This window comes from Hemicordylus capensis, chromosome 2, assembly GCF_027244095.1.
Source record: "Hemicordylus capensis ecotype Gifberg chromosome 2, rHemCap1.1.pri, whole genome shotgun sequence".
NCBI classification, from domain to species: Eukaryota; Metazoa; Chordata; class Lepidosauria; order Squamata; family Cordylidae; genus Hemicordylus; species Hemicordylus capensis.
This window is the reverse complement of record NC_069658.1, coordinates 183,200,628-183,217,128: the sequence shown is the minus strand read 5'-3', so window position 1 is coordinate 183,217,128 and position 16,501 is coordinate 183,200,628. Positions and strand designations below refer to the sequence as shown.

General features: G+C 51.3%; 1 protein-coding gene across 10 annotated transcripts in view; it reads right to left on the bottom strand.

The window, feature by feature from the left end:
* CACNA1F (calcium voltage-gated channel subunit alpha1 F) overlaps nt 1–16,501 on the bottom strand; it is a 92,244-nt gene that overhangs the window by 22,797 nt on the left and 52,946 nt on the right. For 8 of the 10 annotated variants that reach the window (XM_053292876.1, XM_053292872.1, XM_053292878.1 and 5 more), the window contains 9 exons: nt 16,005–16,206; nt 14,513–14,671; nt 13,736–13,846; nt 12,942–13,025; nt 12,363–12,383; nt 9,975–10,103; nt 9,690–9,755; nt 9,012–9,103; nt 6,859–7,018 (listed from right to left, as the gene is read on the bottom strand). In XM_053292876.1, the coding sequence (XP_053148851.1) occupies nt 6,859–7,018; nt 9,012–9,103; nt 9,690–9,755; nt 9,975–10,103; nt 12,363–12,383; nt 12,942–13,025; nt 13,736–13,846; nt 14,513–14,671; nt 16,005–16,206 (1,024 nt within the window). The remainder of the gene's footprint in view (nt 1–6,858; nt 7,019–9,011; nt 9,104–9,689; nt 9,756–9,974; nt 10,104–12,362; nt 12,384–12,941; nt 13,026–13,735; nt 13,847–14,512; nt 14,672–16,004; nt 16,207–16,501) is intronic. The other 2 variants (XM_053292873.1, XM_053292882.1) reach the window with 1 other exon arrangement.

Sequence of the window (16,501 nt, the reverse complement as noted above, 5' to 3'; positions counted from 1 at the left end):
GGTGGCAGCACAGACTTAGGTAAAACAGCAGAGTTAGAACTGGAGGATTCTTTAGGCCCAGTCTCTGCAGCAGACTCCCCCTGCTGGCCAAACTCCATAATCACAGTCTTAGGCTTTTCCCGCCCTTTTAGAGACTGTCTCCCTTTTACATTACCGGCTCCTTCAGGTAAAATGGAGGGATTCTTCGCAACCGTCGCCATCTTAGGAACAGAAGATGCCTGTGATGGCCTCGCTGCCCTGCTGGTCAGGTTGCTAGCCAGCTCGCCAAGCCGCCTAATCTCTTCCAAGGTTGGTGGGGCGTTGGCAATAGGGAGCCTCCCAAAGCGCTCTTCACAGCCACTTCAAGCTGCCTGCAGCAGCATGGCGTGCCGGGCCGCGGTAGTGCGAGTCTCGCAGCCCGAAGGCAGGATACTCGATGCGGCCCCTTCGACAATCGGGACGGGCGGCTTGAGAGCGGCCGTCACCGACGCGGTAAAATGAATCGTTGGCACTCACCTGAATGGTCATTCTCCTCAGAAGTATGGATGGCATCCGAAAGGCATGATGGGTTGTCACGACCTCCTGCTCCGAGACAGGGCCAATCAGAGAGCTTTTCCTCCTGTAGCAGGAGGGAGGGGCAATCCCCTCAGGCTTCAGTCTATTGCTAGCTCTCCGATGCTCCGGCTAGAGAAAAAACAGTTGCAGAGAAAGAACCAAGCAGAATGGAACAACAAGTAAAGTAGAACTTTAGAAGAAAACGAGCTGTGAACTGTCTTTGCGGAAAAACCCCACCCACGGGATGAGACATACAACGCGGAAGAATAGAGCCTCCCCACACCTATATAGGGAACAGAGAGGTGGATAAGTTGGAAAACAACAGAAGCAGAAACGAACGGTCGGGCGGGTCGGATGCCATCCATACTTCTGAGGAGAATGACCATTCAGGTGAGTGCCAACGATTCATTCTCCCTCAGAAGAGGATGGCATCCGAAAGGCATGATGGGACATACCATAGCTGCTAGAGACAGAGGGTGGGAACCGTGAGTCTGGGTCTATGTTGGGACCACCCGCTGGAGAACCCGTCTGCCGAAGGAAGCGTCGGCAGAGGCCCAGTCATGAATCTTATAGAATTTTACGAAAGTGGAAAGGGAAGCCCACGTGGCCGCTCTGCAGATGTCAGCCAGCGGGGCCCTGGTAGCCAGGGCCGCGGAGGATGCGGCACTACGTGTGGAATGGGCGGTAATACCATCCGGCTCCGCCACCTTGGCAGATGCGTAAGCTAGGCGGATGCACTGGCAGATCCATCGTGCCAACGTGGAGGATGACACCTTTTTTCCCAGTGAGCAGTCCCTGAAGGAGACAAACAGGGAATCGGAGACCCGAAAGGCTTTCGTCCGACGCAAGTAAATTCTGAGTGCTCTCCTGACGTCGAGCGTATGCCATTCCTTTTCCTTAGGGGTCGAAGGTTTAGGGCAGAAGGAAGGTAAGACCAGTTCCTGGGACCTATGGAAAATTGAATTGACCTTGGGCAGGTAGGTGGGGTCGGTGCGCAGCACCACATAATCAGGGTAAACCAAGCACAGCTCCTTTCTGGCCGATAAAGCCCCTAAGTCCGACACCCGCCGGGCCGAGGTGATGGCCACCAGAAAAATGACCTTGAGGGTGAGTAGCCGCAAAGAAATGGAGCGTAAAGGCTCAAAGGGGGGCTTGACTAGTGTCCGAAGGACCAGGTTGAGGTCCCAGGTGGGGAAACGATGGATAGGGGGAGGCCTGAGAGACGCCGCCACCTTGAGGAACCTTTTAATATGAGGGTGTGCCGATAAGGGAGGCGCTCCCGGCACCTGGAGGGTACTGGAGATGGAGAACATCTGCCGCTTGAGAGTGGCTGGCATAAGCCCTTTGTCCAGCCCAGCTTGAAGGAACCCCAGGACTTGGCCGACTGAGGCGGACTTGGGACTGGACCCCACGGAAACACACCAAGCAGAAAATGCCCGCCAGGTGGACTGGTACACCCTAAGGGTGGACGGGCGTTTGGAGGCGAGAATGGTTTCCTGGACAGCAGGAGAGTAACCACAGGCCACTAGCGCGCCCCGCTCAACCTCCATGCATGGAGGTTCAGCCACTGGGGATCCGGGTGGAACAGCAGCCCCTGCCGCAAAAGATGTGGATGGCAACCCAGGGGCATTGGGGGAGCCAGCGACAGGGAGACCAGATCTGAAAACCACGGCCGACGTGGCCACCGTGGGGCTACCAGGATAACTTCCGCCCGGTATTGCCGGACCAGTCTGACCGTTTGTGGAAGTATGGCCGGGGGTGGAAACGCATAAAGCAGGCCCGGTGGCCATGAGGACACTAGGGCATCCGTTCCCTCGGCCCCTGGCGCCGGGTATCTGGTGAAGAACCTGGGCACCTTGGTGTTTCCTGGCGTGGCGAAGAGATCCACCAGGGGGGGCCCGAACTTCTCCGTGATGGAGCGGAACACCTGATCGTCCAGGGCCCACTCTGCCTGATCCAGCCGTGTCCGGCTCAGCCAGTCTGCTACCGTGTTGGACACGCCGCTGACATGCACTGCCTCCAAGGATGTTAGATTCTTTTCTGCCCAGTGCAGAAGCAGTGAGGCTTCGTGCATCAGCGGCCATGCCCGCGTTCCCCCCTGCCTGTTGATATGAGCCTTGGCCGTTTCGCTGTCGGTCCTCACTAAAACGTGGGACCCGCAAATCAAGGGGAGAAACTGAACTAGAGCATACCGGACCGCTCTGAGTTCCAACCAGTTTATGGACTGGACCCGTTCGGACGGAGACCACAGGCCCTGCGCCACTTGGTCCTGGCAATGTCCCCCCCAGCCTTGGAGGCTGGCGTCTGTGGTGACCAGAATGCGTTGCACTGGCAAGAAGGAGACACCCTTGGTCAGAGCCGGCGACAGCCACCAGTCCAGTGATTTCCTGACCTGAGGGGTCAGAGGAACCCTCCGCCGGGACTGGGCAGACACTAGGTCCTGAAGTGGCAGGAGCAGCCATTGAAGCGGGCGTGAGTGGAGGCGAGCCCACGGGACTATGCCTATGGTCGAGACCATCATCCCCTGTAGTTGACTCAGGGACAGCACATCCAGATGGCTGCGTTGGCGGGCCTTTTGACACAACGCAGACAACCTTTGTCGCCTCTCCAGTGACAGGGATGCAGTGCCCTTTACGGAGTCTATGACCGCTCCGAGGTGAAGGATTTGGTTCTGGGGGGATAGGGAGCTTTTCTGACGGTTCACGAGGAACCCGTGTGCCCAAAGGACCACTAAGGTCTCTTCCACGTCCCTCAAGGCCTTCTGGTGAGATGGGGATCTGATCAACAGATCGTCCAGATAGGGATATAAGTGAATCCCCTTGGCTCTCAAGTGCGCCACGAGTGCCACCATGATCTTGGTGAACACGCGTGGCGCAGTCGAGAGGCCAAAGGGAAGGGCCCGGTATTGAAAGTGTGCTCCTGCATACGCAAACCGGAGGAACCTCCTGTCCTGGGGGTGGATTGGGACGTGGAGATAGGCCTCCTTTAGGTCCACTGAGGACAGGAAGTCACCTCCCTGGAGCGCTAACAAGATGGAGCGAAGGGTTTCCATCCAGAAACGCTTCGTGCGGAGGAATCGGTTCACATACTTCAAGTCGAGTATTGCTATCCACTCTCCATTCCTTTTTGGCACCAGAAAAAGAATGGAGTAAACGCCATACCCAACTTCCTCCAGGGGAACCAGCTCGATGGCCTTGATGTCTGACAGGTGGCGTATGGTGGACATCATCTGCGTATGCTTGCCCTGCTTGTTGGTTTGCGGGAACAGTAGAAAACGGTCGAGGGGCTGAGAGTGGAAGTCCAGGCTGTAGCCCTGGGCCACAGTCCTCAGAACCCAGACATCCGAGCAAATCCTCGCCCAAGCCTGGGCGAAGAACTGCAATCTGCCTCCCACCTGGCATTCCAGAAGACCGTCATTGAGTTGCTGGCCGTTTGAAGCCAGACTTCTGCTGCATAGGCTGACGATATCTGGACTGGGCGGCGTCTCTGAAGGCGCCCTGTGGTTGCTTCCAGGAGTTGAACCTGTCCTGTTTTTCCTGCCGGGGACGAAAGGACGACCGGAAGCCCCTGTATGAAGAGAAGGTAGGTGAGAAATGTTTACCTCCCTGGCGTTGCACTGACGACGGCATCGCCTTTTTCTTGTCCTTGCCTTCGACTAAGACAGGCTCCAGGACTTCCCCAAAAAGCTTGCCTCCCTTGAACGCCGACGTGGCTAAATTGGACCTGGACTTCTGGTCAACGCGCCAATTCTTGAGCCATAATTGGCGCCTGACTGTCACGTCGGAGGCCAGTGCCCTAGCGGACAGTTGGGCAGCGTCCAGGGAACTGTCGGCCATGAAGGCCGATGCCTTAGATAACTTATTGAGGCCCTGCCGGAGAGGCAGCAGCTCAGGGGGAACCAAGGGCAGAAGCTCCTTAATCCAGAGCACTGAAGCTCTTGCGAATATGGAATTAGCCATGCAGGCCCGCATAGCGAGCGAAGAAGCCTCATGGGACCTCCGCAAGGCGGCATCACACTTTTTGTCGTCATGGTTACGCAAAACTTCCTCCCCATCTCTGGGCAAAACAGCGCCAGTCACTAGAGCCGCCACTTCCGCATCTACAGGCGGGACCTGAAGTTTGTCCATCACCACCTTGGTGGTTGTATAAAGGCGCTTAATCCCCGGGGGAGGGCCCTTGTTTTCAGTGGGACGGTCCCACTCCGAGTGGATTATATCCAGAAAAAGCTGAGGGCAGGGCACCACTACCTCAGGTGCCTTTAAAGAAGGTAGGACCGCGGGGTCCCCCTCAGGGATAGTGTCCGGGGGACAAGGCACCACACCCCCTAACCGTAATGTTTTCCGCGCCTTGTGGAGTAGCACGGGAAAATCCGAGGGCGAGAACAGGCGGTAAGGGACCTGTGGGGTAGAGACAGTGTCCCCTTCATCTCCCGAAAGCTTGCCCTCCTCTCTGTCCGAGTCTGATTCCTCCAAGGGAAAGCTTTCTGGAGGAGCAGTGCGGTTCACGGTGCCGGCTGGGCCGCACGGACTCAAGACCAGGGGCCCGAGATCGGCAGGAGAGGGCAAGGCTGTGGGAGAACAGGCAGGCAAGGCTGATGGTCCACTAGAGGGGGCCACCCCTGATCCCAAAATGGCGGCCGCGGGAACATTCCCGCTCTCTCCTACACCCGAAATGGCCGCTGCCCCTGTGCTTAAAGCGGCGGGCGCCAGAATTTGAGCGGGAAGCTGCCCCGCTAAGGAGGGAAGCAGCTTCCCGAATTCCTCCGCCACTACGCAGCGTAGAAGGGCGGCAAAGCTAGGAGGAATGTCCTCCTCAGAGACGTCGGAGGAAGTCGCGGGGCACGAACGCTTAGCGGGCGGCCCCTGCGGCAAAGGACAAGGGGGGGAGGCAAGGGCGGGAAAAACCTGATCGGCGCCGGCAGACCGCTCCGGTTCCTCAGGGCATGAGACCTCCCGTCTCCCTGTGTCGCTCGCCGTTGCGACCACAGTGGGAGTGCTGGCCAGGGCTGAGAAAGGGGCCTCAGGCCGCTTGCCTTTAGACCTCTTCTTGCTGCTCTTTTTGTCCTTTTTCTTTTTTGAAAGACGAGACACGGGCGCGGGAGCAGTGGCCGCCGCCCACTCGTCGCAGCACACCCCCGGCGCGACTGAATCCTCCGAGAGGGAGGGGGAAGCCCCCCCCCTTGGTATGCACTAGTTCAGAGCTCATGCCTGTCCAGCAAACTCTATCCGCTGTGGGAGAAGAGCCACGAGCGGTCAGCGCAAATAGTTAGTCCTCAGACCTGACTGTAGGAGGGAGGGAATCCCGACTGGTGCAGCTCAGGATAGAAAAGTGCAGAGTCCTGACTGGTACAGCCCAGGATATTAAGTCCTGACTGGCGCAGCTCAGGAGAGAAGAATAGTTCAGAAAGGCAGCGATAAGCAAGAAACTAGCCAGAGCAAGTACAACCACGACCCTGCCGGAGCGAGACAGGGCAAAGACTGAAGCCTGAGGGGATTGCCCCTCCCTCCTGCTACAGGAGGAAAAGCTCTCTGATTGGCCCTGTCTCGGAGCAGGAGGTCGTGACAACCCATCATGCCTTTCGGATGCCATCCTCTTCTGAGGGAGAATTACACCCTTCCAGGGGGGACTCCGTGGCCCATAGATGAGAGACGGCCGATCACGGACCGTCAACTCACTGCTGGCAAATTTTTCGGGCGGTTTTCGGGAGGTGGGAAAAGCGGCCTTGCTATGCAGAGCTTGCAGCAGCCTGTGCCAATGGGGCCTACAAAAGGCCCTGAAGCCTCCCAGGCCGAAAACACTCAATCTCTTCCCCTTGTTGGAGAAATTGCTCTGTACCTCTCTGCCTGGCTCCAAGCAATGGAGAGGAAAGAGGAGATGAGGGGGGAGAGACGTGGGGTGGGGGGAGAGAAAGACGAAAGAAGGGTGGTTTTCTTTCTTTTCTTTGCTTTTCTTTTCAGGTAATAGCAAGTAATAAAGATCAGGGACAGAAAAATGGATTTGGAGAACGGAATACTGTAGTTAGGAAGTCAATATCAGCAGAAAATAGAAAGAGCTAGAAAAACGCTGCCTTGGAGCTTGCTGAGGACAGAAAGAACTGGGTGGGGTTATCCCCTCAGGCTCTAGTGGGTGTGGCTTAGTTTTTAAACTATTTACTTTCTGTCCTGCCTGGAGCTCTTGAGAGAGGATAACCCATGAGATGTCCTTGGCCTCAGCAACCGAGAAGTTGGCTTTGCAGAATAGGACTGGGCTGGGCCTTGTGTCAGGGAGTGGGTTCCAGCTGGAAAGGGCAGAGGGAAGGGCAGGCCATTCCCCAGAGGGTCTCACCAAGAAGGCACACAGCATGAAGAAGCTGATGAAGTAAACAATGGCGAAGTTGCTGCCACAGGTGAATTCCTCCCCAGGCTCATAATCCGACTCAGGGTCGCAGCGTTTGCCAGGCAAGCTGGCCAGCATGATCTCCTGCCAGGCTTCCCCTGTTGCACACCTGGAGGGATGGCATGAGGAAGCACAGGGTGAAGGCATCCCACAGGGGCTTGGAATAAAGTCAGTGTTGGGGCAGGAGGGGCAGGGAGAGTAAGCACAAGTTTGCTGCGAGTGCTTTTCAGTAGGGATGTGCACAGAACCACAGCGGAGTGGTTCAAAGGTGGGCAGGGTTCTCCCTTTAAGAGTGGGGGGAGGGTGCGCTTACCTGTGTAGTCACATCAGCGACTTCTGGTTATATCCGGAAGACGAAGGCAACGGGGCGGCAGGGAGGTACAGTGCCACTCCGATGGGCTTTTAAACAAACTGACGCTGGTGGGGGGAAAGCGGCAGGAGGGGTAAGTGCACCCCCCCTGCTCTTAAAGGGAGATCCCCACCACCTTTGAACCGGTGGAACCGCCGGTTATTCGAACCAGTTCGGAGGCCCATAAAGGGCCATAAAGGGCCTCTGAACCAGTTTCATGCACATCCCTACTGTTCAGGAAAGTGGGGAGGGGACAGGTGTTAGGGGTTTGTAATTTTTACACATTTGGGTAGAAAAGACGTAATCCTTAATCTAAAGAACTACATAATGAATAGGTAGGGAGTGCAAGAGATGTTTCCTTCTGCTCTCTAAGAGGAAAGGAAGGGATTCTGACTCGCAACAGAAAATACCTGAAGAGTCATATCAGGGGTCACATAGCAGAGGCAGGTAGAACAGCTAGGGAGACCCTTACTTACTATCTCTACTCTCAATGCCCCTAGTGGTCATTAGGATAGTTGTGCAAAAGGTCAATGCACTGGAACTCCAACAACAGGTATGCTACCTGCTCCCCATGTGTTTCAAGCCACATGTGATTATTCCTCAGGAATATTACATTTCTGGAGAACTCACCAGTTCTATTATGATGTTCTCAGAATATTTATATACTGCTTTTCAACAAAAAAACTTCACAAAGCAGCTTACATTGTAAAAGCAGCTTCTACACATGGAATGACCATAAAAAAAGAATTAAATGGACCTATGTTTGTCAAAGGCACCTTTTGCTTAAGAAAAAGGTGTGTGTGAGTGTGTGCATGTGGGTGTGGCTGTCTGACCTATATTGATAATAATGCTATGGTGATTTTATGAGGTATATAAAAAAGAAATAAACCACAACAGATGTTCTTAAATGTTTAATCCTGTGCCCCTGTATAGGTTTCTTCTCACTCTCATCTGTCCAAAATAACAATCCATTCATTTGCTTGATTTCTGATGTAATCTGAGGCTAAAGTGATCCAACAGATGGGAAAAAGAGTCCCCAAGGCATTTTTCACACAGGGCTTTTAAAGCCCTTTAGTTCACATCTCCTCTGGAATGGAGGGTGTGTGTTCACATATTGGCCAGATTTAGCCCAAAGTCCCTGGGCACTATCGGGGAACACTTCACACACAATTCGGGCTTTTCATTGCCCATTGAGTGTAGTCTGATTTATATCCGGGGTTAAAAAAAATCCACTTTTTGCGTTGGTTTTTTGGGACAACTTTGAGTTTGCAGTAAAACCTCAGTAAAATCCACGGCAAAACCTGCTCTCTGGGAAAGCTCCAACAGCTTTCCCAGACTGCAGACTTTATGGTGAGTTCAAATTTTGCCACCACTCCCACCAAATGATGGATTTTTTTTTACCCCAGACATAAATTGGGCTAGAATTTAACGAGCAATTTAAAAAAGCAACTTCACGTGTGTGAAGTGCTTCCCAATATCTTGCATGGACTTCGCACGAATCCAGCCAATGTGTGAACGCACACCCTCTATTCCAGTGGAGAAGCGAGCTAAAAGCCCTGTCTGGAAATGCTCCAGATAATTAAGGGCTCTTATCTTCCTCTGCATAGTTATAACCTCAAGTATGTAGAGGTAGCAGGAAGGTAAGAGGGGAAATGTGCCATTCTTTGCCAGTAAAGTTAAAGTGGGGTTAAAGTGGAAAGGGACACATATGAAGGTGGAAGAGGAGGAGGAGGAGGAAGACGACCAGAGGTACCTGAAAAGCAGCAGCACGGCCTGTGGAAAGGTCTGGAAGTTGTTGTTGCGGTTGATTGGCGTAGCATCCTGCATTGCTACTTTGCCAAAGGTCTGAAGGGCAAGGAAACCACTGTCAAGTCCTTGACAAGATGAATTAATAGATTCTACATGCAGAACATTTCAGAAGTAAACTGAAATACAAAGAACTCAGCCCTCCGCTCAAACTTTCTCCCCATACAGGATATGGGGGAGGAAAAATCAGCCCTATGTTGCTAGGGAGCAAAATTATGCTTCCAGGACCCAACAGCATCTGGCTTTCTGGTTCCTGCTTATTTGATCCAAGCCCTGCCCACATATAGCAGCTCTCACTTACTCAACTTGTAAGTGAGAGCTCACTTATGTTTCTCATGGAGCCTGCATAACACAGAAACACATGGTATTCACACATGCACACAAAGTAACTTCTGTTGCACACTCTTGCTGCTGGTCACAAGTCTGTTGAATGTTCAGTTTTCAAAACATGTGCATTCTTATGCACCCAGGGCCTGACACAACCATGGCACACAGTTCCAGCAAACTCACTTATAGATGTCATGAGCACATACTCACTCTGAATCATGCATGGATTAATTTATTTTTTGCAAGCAATGTAGAGTGTGCATGTAGGTGTGTGTGGTGTTGGAGTGTCTCTACTCACCTGCATGCCAATGACAGCATAGATGAAGAAGATCATGGCAATGAGAAGGGCAACATATGGCAAAGCCTGGAGGTGAAATAAACAGAGAGAGTGAATTTGGAGGACTAGTTCTACCCACCCAGCTGCCAAACCCAAATGTTGCCGTTCGACTCAGTACCTACTATCAAAAGCTACTTCTCTTAGCAAAGGCATGCACCATTTCCCTAGCATGCTCTTCTCCTTCCTATATCTAGAAGAAGCAAAGCATGCTGAGATCTACAGTTTCTGATCCACAGAGCTACTGACCTGGAATGATTTGATGAAGGTCCAGAGCAAGGTGCGGATGCCCTCCCCTTTGCTGAGCAGTTTGACCAGGCGCATGACACGGAAGAGACGAAAGAAGGTGATGGAAATGCGGGAGCTGTCCTCAGAGCTCTGCGGAGAGGGAAACCAGGTCAGCAGAATCATGACAAAAACTCGGAAAAAAACATGCCCATATACACAACCGTGTGCACACTCACTAAAGCCATCCCCCATGTGAATTGCCTTGTTCAGTCAGAGCAAAGTCCGTCTAGTCCAGCAATTGGTTTCCAACAGCAGCCAGCTCTCTGGAAGCTCTTCACATGTGGAGCCATCCCCTGCTCCTTGTCCCAGCATCTGATACCACGAAATATAATACCTATATACCTGAAAGCTCCATTTAACGGTTGCGGTTAATTCTATGTCCACATATTTACAAATCACATTTGTAAATATATTACAACTCACAAATCACATCCGCCTTGCAGGGAGGAATAACCAGCCCACTCTTGGGTATGGTCACTACTATAGTTTCTCCCAGGGACACAACTGCCTGCCTTGGCTCTGGCCCAGTCCTTTTACTAGTCCAGGATTATGGGGAACAGTGCTATGGGGTTGCTAGGCAACCACACTACTCTCCTTTCTCCTGCATCCATATGCACTGAAACATGAGCTGGGGGGTGAGGGGTAGGGAAGCACATGCCTGGGGAAGAGGTGGCAGTAATGGCAGTGGTGTGTGTAAGTGTGTGTGTGTGTATGTATGTATGTGTATAAGGGGGAGATACAGCATCAAGAAAGATGAGGGGAAGGTCCTGGACCTGAGGTGCCTATTAAACCAGGGCAGCACACTTCCTTGCCTCTATAAAAGCTGCTGAACCAGGCTTCCTTGCCAGACTGCACAACCAAGAGACTCTGCTATTGCTACTTCATTCTTGTGCTAGTTATGAAGCAGCGTTGCCTTGCTTCATGGCTGCTTTACTTCACCTATCCCCACCTTGATGGGTGCCAACTTTGACAGCACATCAGACCCAACACCAGGCTAAAACTGCATGCACTATACCAGTGACTGTACACTTACACCTAAACATGTACATTCATTTACAGCATCTGTATACATTTGTGTCTGGAGGCATTCACATTACCACTTGCCGTCCCTAAGATGTTCATACCAGCTACCCCATCAATTCTTGTGCCTCCATCCCACTCCACTGGACAATTTAGGGCCAAACCACACATTATGCTAAGTCAATAGTTGCTGGTACAGATGAAAGCGGTGGGGGGGGGAGGGCTGGAGATAAATGAGCCACAGTTGTGATTCATTCCTGCTCTCCTTTCCCACCCAGCTGCCTCACTCTGCCTGGTTTTGCCTGCTACTGCACTAACCCTTTGCATGAGGGCTGGTTATTTGCCTGGTTGGAGAACTGGGCAAATAACCAGCCCATGTGGCTGGGATTAATGCAGCAGCGGGCGAAATTAGGCAGAGTGAGGCGACCAGAGTGGAGAGAGGAACAAGCCACAGGTGACTCCCTGTCTTGCCCACTACTGTGTTAAGTGCATCGTTCGAGCTGATGTGCTTGGTCTCCCCCACTCCCGCCCCATTAAATAAGAGCCACAAGGGGAGGATCCAGATTGGGGAGGTAGCCCTTTGTCCCACCATGGTCCTGATCTGGATCAGGCCCCTTTTGTGACTGCTGTTTCCTCCCAGCAGTTTGGGGAGAGAGGCCCAATTCATACCAGCAGGGGCAAGGGGAGACAGTTGTCTGGGGGCCCAATGCTTGGGGGGGGGCAGAGGCAAGTCACATGACTGACACCCCCTCCAGCCGCACACCTGCCTGGGCTTCCTTCAGTTGTATTGATCCTCTAAAACCGATGTGAGTGTTAAGACCTGGAGCTACCAGAACAGCATGTCTTTCTCTAGTACCATTAAATGACTTGCATTGTCCACAATTTACAAACCCTTTTTAAAAATAATTTAGGATGATGTTCTATTGTGGCTCATTAAGATTTCTTTTCTTCATGAGCTGAGCTTCAGTGAGGGGGGGCATTTTAAAATCTTGTCTCTGGGCCCACTCCAACCTTGCTACGCCCCTGCATACCAATATCATAGCAGAGAAAAGTTTAGAGCATCCTCCCCCACACACTGTGGTCCCAATCAGATCAGTCCCCCACATAATTCTATTTGGGGGCGGGGGACCCAAGCCCGTCAGCTCTAATGATGCCCTTAACAAAAGTGTAGTTTGATCCTTAGTTATTCTGAGACCCACTCCTACAGGCATCACTCTTAGACAGCTACAGGATTTGTCTGTGGCTTACTGCAGGATAGGTCTGCTGCTTATATGACAATCAGCCTTCCCATGGCCCAAATTTCCCTGAGATTAAATACATGAATAATACCTCTCCAACATGCCCTCCATTCTAATGCAGGATGATGAAAGGAATTATACCAGTGATTGGTGATGATGATGGTGAAGATGAAGCCACATTGCATAATATCCAATGGGAGACAGAAACATGGGAAACAATAGGTGTGAGAGAAAGAAGTATCAGAATGGAAGCACAAGTGGATAAACAACAACAAAGAGATAGGCAATGGTGAAGGTGGATGGACAAATGAACCCAAAGGGCGTTTTACATAAAACAAACCAGCTGAATCTCTTGCAGTATGTGTATGCAACATTTGAAACAGAATCTGGTATCCAGCACAAAACTGATTTCTTTAAAAGCAAGTTTCTAGCCCTCATACCAATGGAGTTCTAGGTCTGAGTTCTGCTGCCAGCAAAAAGGTTCAAATGTTCAGGGCACTCATTCCACACACACGTCAAGCAACAAACCCTTGCAAAAGGTTTGCTGCAGCTGGGCACCAACATCCCACAGGTGACTGCCATGAGAAGAGAGAGAGCTGAGGCCGTTTGAGTGTCCATATGTAATTTTCCTAAAGTTGGGGTTGCCACCTGGATGGTGGGGGTCACATACATTGACTTCGGTGACAGCAATGTCCACTACACTCCCAACCACGATCAGGGCATCAAAGGTATTCCATGCATCACAGAAGTAGTGCTGGAAGAGAGCAAGAGAAAGGTTTTCCCTGAAGCCAACCCTGCACAAATCCATGTGAAAGGCAATCAGATCAAGGCTCACCTTCCCCCCCCACCCCGCCCCCTGCCCATATCTTTCCCAGCAGCTTCTAGCCTGGGGGGCGGGGGAAGTATTTACTTATTTGAAAAGTATTTATTTAAAATAATACAGATTCCTCCTAATAGGAATGGAGCACTCTGGGAATGTACTGCATTGGTAGTGCGAGGCTTGCCTGGCCACCTATAACAGCCCTACACTGTTTAGGCCCAACGTATCTTAGAGACCATTAGTTGTTGCCCCTTTGCAGTGTCTAAGATCTACTAAGGATACCAACTGTGCACCAGGTTCAGCCAGAAAGAGCATGTGGAGAGGTGTTCCCAGTGGCTCCCCTCCTCTTCCCTGCAACTATGGAGCACCCTCCTGTTGCAGATTCATCTGTGTCCAAGCCTGCATGTTTCTTGGAAGCAAGATAAAACCTGCCTCGTGAAACCTCCTGTGTGAAAATGCTCATACTCTGCAAGGGCAACAGTCTGGTTGGAGACCATTGTGCCAAAGTGGCACAGTGCTGGGATTCCTGGCAGCCTCTGCAGTTCATTTCTAACCTCTTGGTTATTTTCAGGGAGCAGGGGAGAGAGGATCCCTTAAGCAAAACATCCCTTGAGCAAAAAACAAACAAAACCCATCTCTCAAACCTTGGGCTTGAAAGCAATGATCTTCAGCACCATCTCAACAGTGAAGAGGCCTGTGAAGACCATGTTGAGCAGGTCCATGACGTAGTTAAAGGGCTGGGACTGTTCGTAGTGCTGTAAAAAGGGGAAAAGGCACATAACTTGTAAGAACATCTCTGGAGTTCTTGGTATATAAATTGTTCTGGTTTGTTTGGCCCAGTGCCTTATCAGGAGAGCCAGCCCCAGGCTCAAAGAACAAGCTTTCCCGGGTCCTTTCAGCTTGCCTTAGGCCCTACAACTCCTCCTACTAGTTTAACTGGCCAGGGATGAGTCAGGCCTCCAAAATCTCTTCTTTACTCGCAGGCTCCCACTTGCCATCAGGACAGGACAGTCTCCATTCATGGCTGGGAATAAAGGAAGGGAATCTAATTTTTACAACAAAAGGAGTATTTGTGGGAGGGAAGATGAACAATCCCATTTCCTCTTGTTAGCTTGCTGAGCTCCCTCATTTAAAGCATTTTTCTCCCAGCCTGAGCCAATATCAGAAGAGAGCTGAGAGAGAAGTGTCTAAGGGGATGAAGCATGGGAAGTTAAACCAGGAGCATTCAGTTCCCCTCACTCACACATTCATTTTACTGTAAGACTAAGACCCTATTCCCCCCCTCAAGCTTTAGACACGATATGTGAAGAACAAACATGGCTGCCCCATCACACCTAGTTTGGCCTTCACTGCCCTCTGCCCCCAACCTCCTTTTGCCCACACGTACGCCACCTCTCTTGCCATTATCTGACCATTCTCACCTGTACAGCCAGAGCAATGGTGTTGAGCAGGATGAGCACAAACATGATGTACTCAAAACCAGTGGAGTTGACCATGTACCAGAACTTGTACTGATATTTGTTCTTGGGGATGTAGCGCCGTAATGGCTGGGCCTTCAAGGCGTATTCCACGCACTGCCGCTGTGGAAAGGACGAGGAAAGTGATCCAGGTGGTGAACCTGTCAGTTCTCCCACTAGTCTTCATGTACCTTTTCAACGCCATACAACAACGTTGGTCACAGCAGTCTTTATGGTAAGGCTGCTTGTGTGAAGTGCCAGGATGGGGTCAACCCTGGTGCTGCCCTGCTGGGTAGCCCAAGCTTTCCCCCTAGGTTTTTACTCAGGCAGAAGGATGCGAGTGAGCCCTTCTCCCTGTGTCCCCAGTCATGTGTGTGCTCAGGCTGCCTGAAGCCCGAGCATACACAGAGCCGAGCGGCAAGAGCACCTGGCTGAGGAGGAATCCCTCCATGCATCATGATCTCGGCACGGTGCATTGAGGGATACTGAAGGACTTCTGCCTCCAGCTCCCTGCTCTGCCGCTCACAGCAGCACTGCTCATGTGCCACAGTAAGCGGCAGGATGAACTGGGGAGGGTGATCGTGTGTGGGGAGGTAGGCAGGCAAGAGCGTGCCTCCCCACCTGCCCTCCCCAGAGAGGTCATGTGCACGACCTCGATGTATTGTATACACCATATATTGACATTAATGCTGGGATAGGTCTCTGATGATGGAGCAACCCATCTTATATGCAGAGCTTCCCAGGTCTCTGCTGTAGCTCCCTGGATTCCCATTGCATGACCAGTGAGAAATAGAGTACACCAAATACCATGTGAGATCAAAACAAATACAACCAGAAGAGAGGCAAAATTACAGCACACTGCTGGGAAATATCTGACAAAAAGATAGTTTATGACTGACTGTATGAATAACCCACAAAAGCAAGAAACTAACGGCATACGCCTTTAGCTAGATGAGCCAGCACTCCACACGGGGAAGATGAAAACTGCAGGAATCACCAGTCATCCTGATCCAATACAAGGACGATTCCTGACTCATTGTTAATCAACTGGTCCACATAGGGTATATAGCTACATGACAAATTTTTGTGTAACTATGTTAACTGTCATGGCTTCTACCAAAGAATTCTGGGAATTGTAGTTTGGGAAGGGTACTGAGATGTAATTTGTTGAGGGTGCTGAGAATTATTTCTTGAAGATCCTTCACCTCCTTTCAAAGAACTTCAGCTCCCAGGGTTCCCTGGGGGGGAAAGGGTGATGACAATACCAGTAAAAAACCTCTAATATAAACATGCCTTTAGACTTTGAGAGTAAGCAATGGGAATATACACAAAATGTGGTTCTTATTCACCTCCACAATTGTTCTCTTTCTTCCTGCTCTGTTCTGAGAAGAGAGTGGGAGGAATTGGGGGTAAGGGGGAGTGATGGTGTTGCTGTTTGGCAAAGGAGGTTATATACCTGATTCTTGTCTAGCTCACAGTTCTTGTATTCCTGTTCTCCTTGTGCCCGGAAAGTGATGATGACAAAGCCCACAAATATATTCATCATGAAGAAGGCAATGATGATGATATAGACGATGAAAAAGATGGAAATCTCCACCCGGTAGTTGTAGATGGGACCTTGGTTTTCTGCATTAGCATCAATGGCCTTGTACAGCAGCCTGGCATAAGGAGGGCAATGAAGAAAGGGTAGCAGTGAGCAGAGGGCACAGGGAACAAAACAAGAGGTGGACTTTTCATAGCCAGAAGTGCAGCTTTACAGAAAAGAATAGTGAGAACTGGCAGGTACTGGGGGTCAACAGTAGAGGGTGTACATTGCTATGATGGCTTGCTTGTGAGCCTCTGTGAGGCATCAAGCCTGTGTTCAGGCAATGCTGGGCTATAACTGGCACCAGAGGTTGCCAGGGACAGATAATCACTGTAGGACCCTCTGACCAATAGCCAGAAGAACTGCCA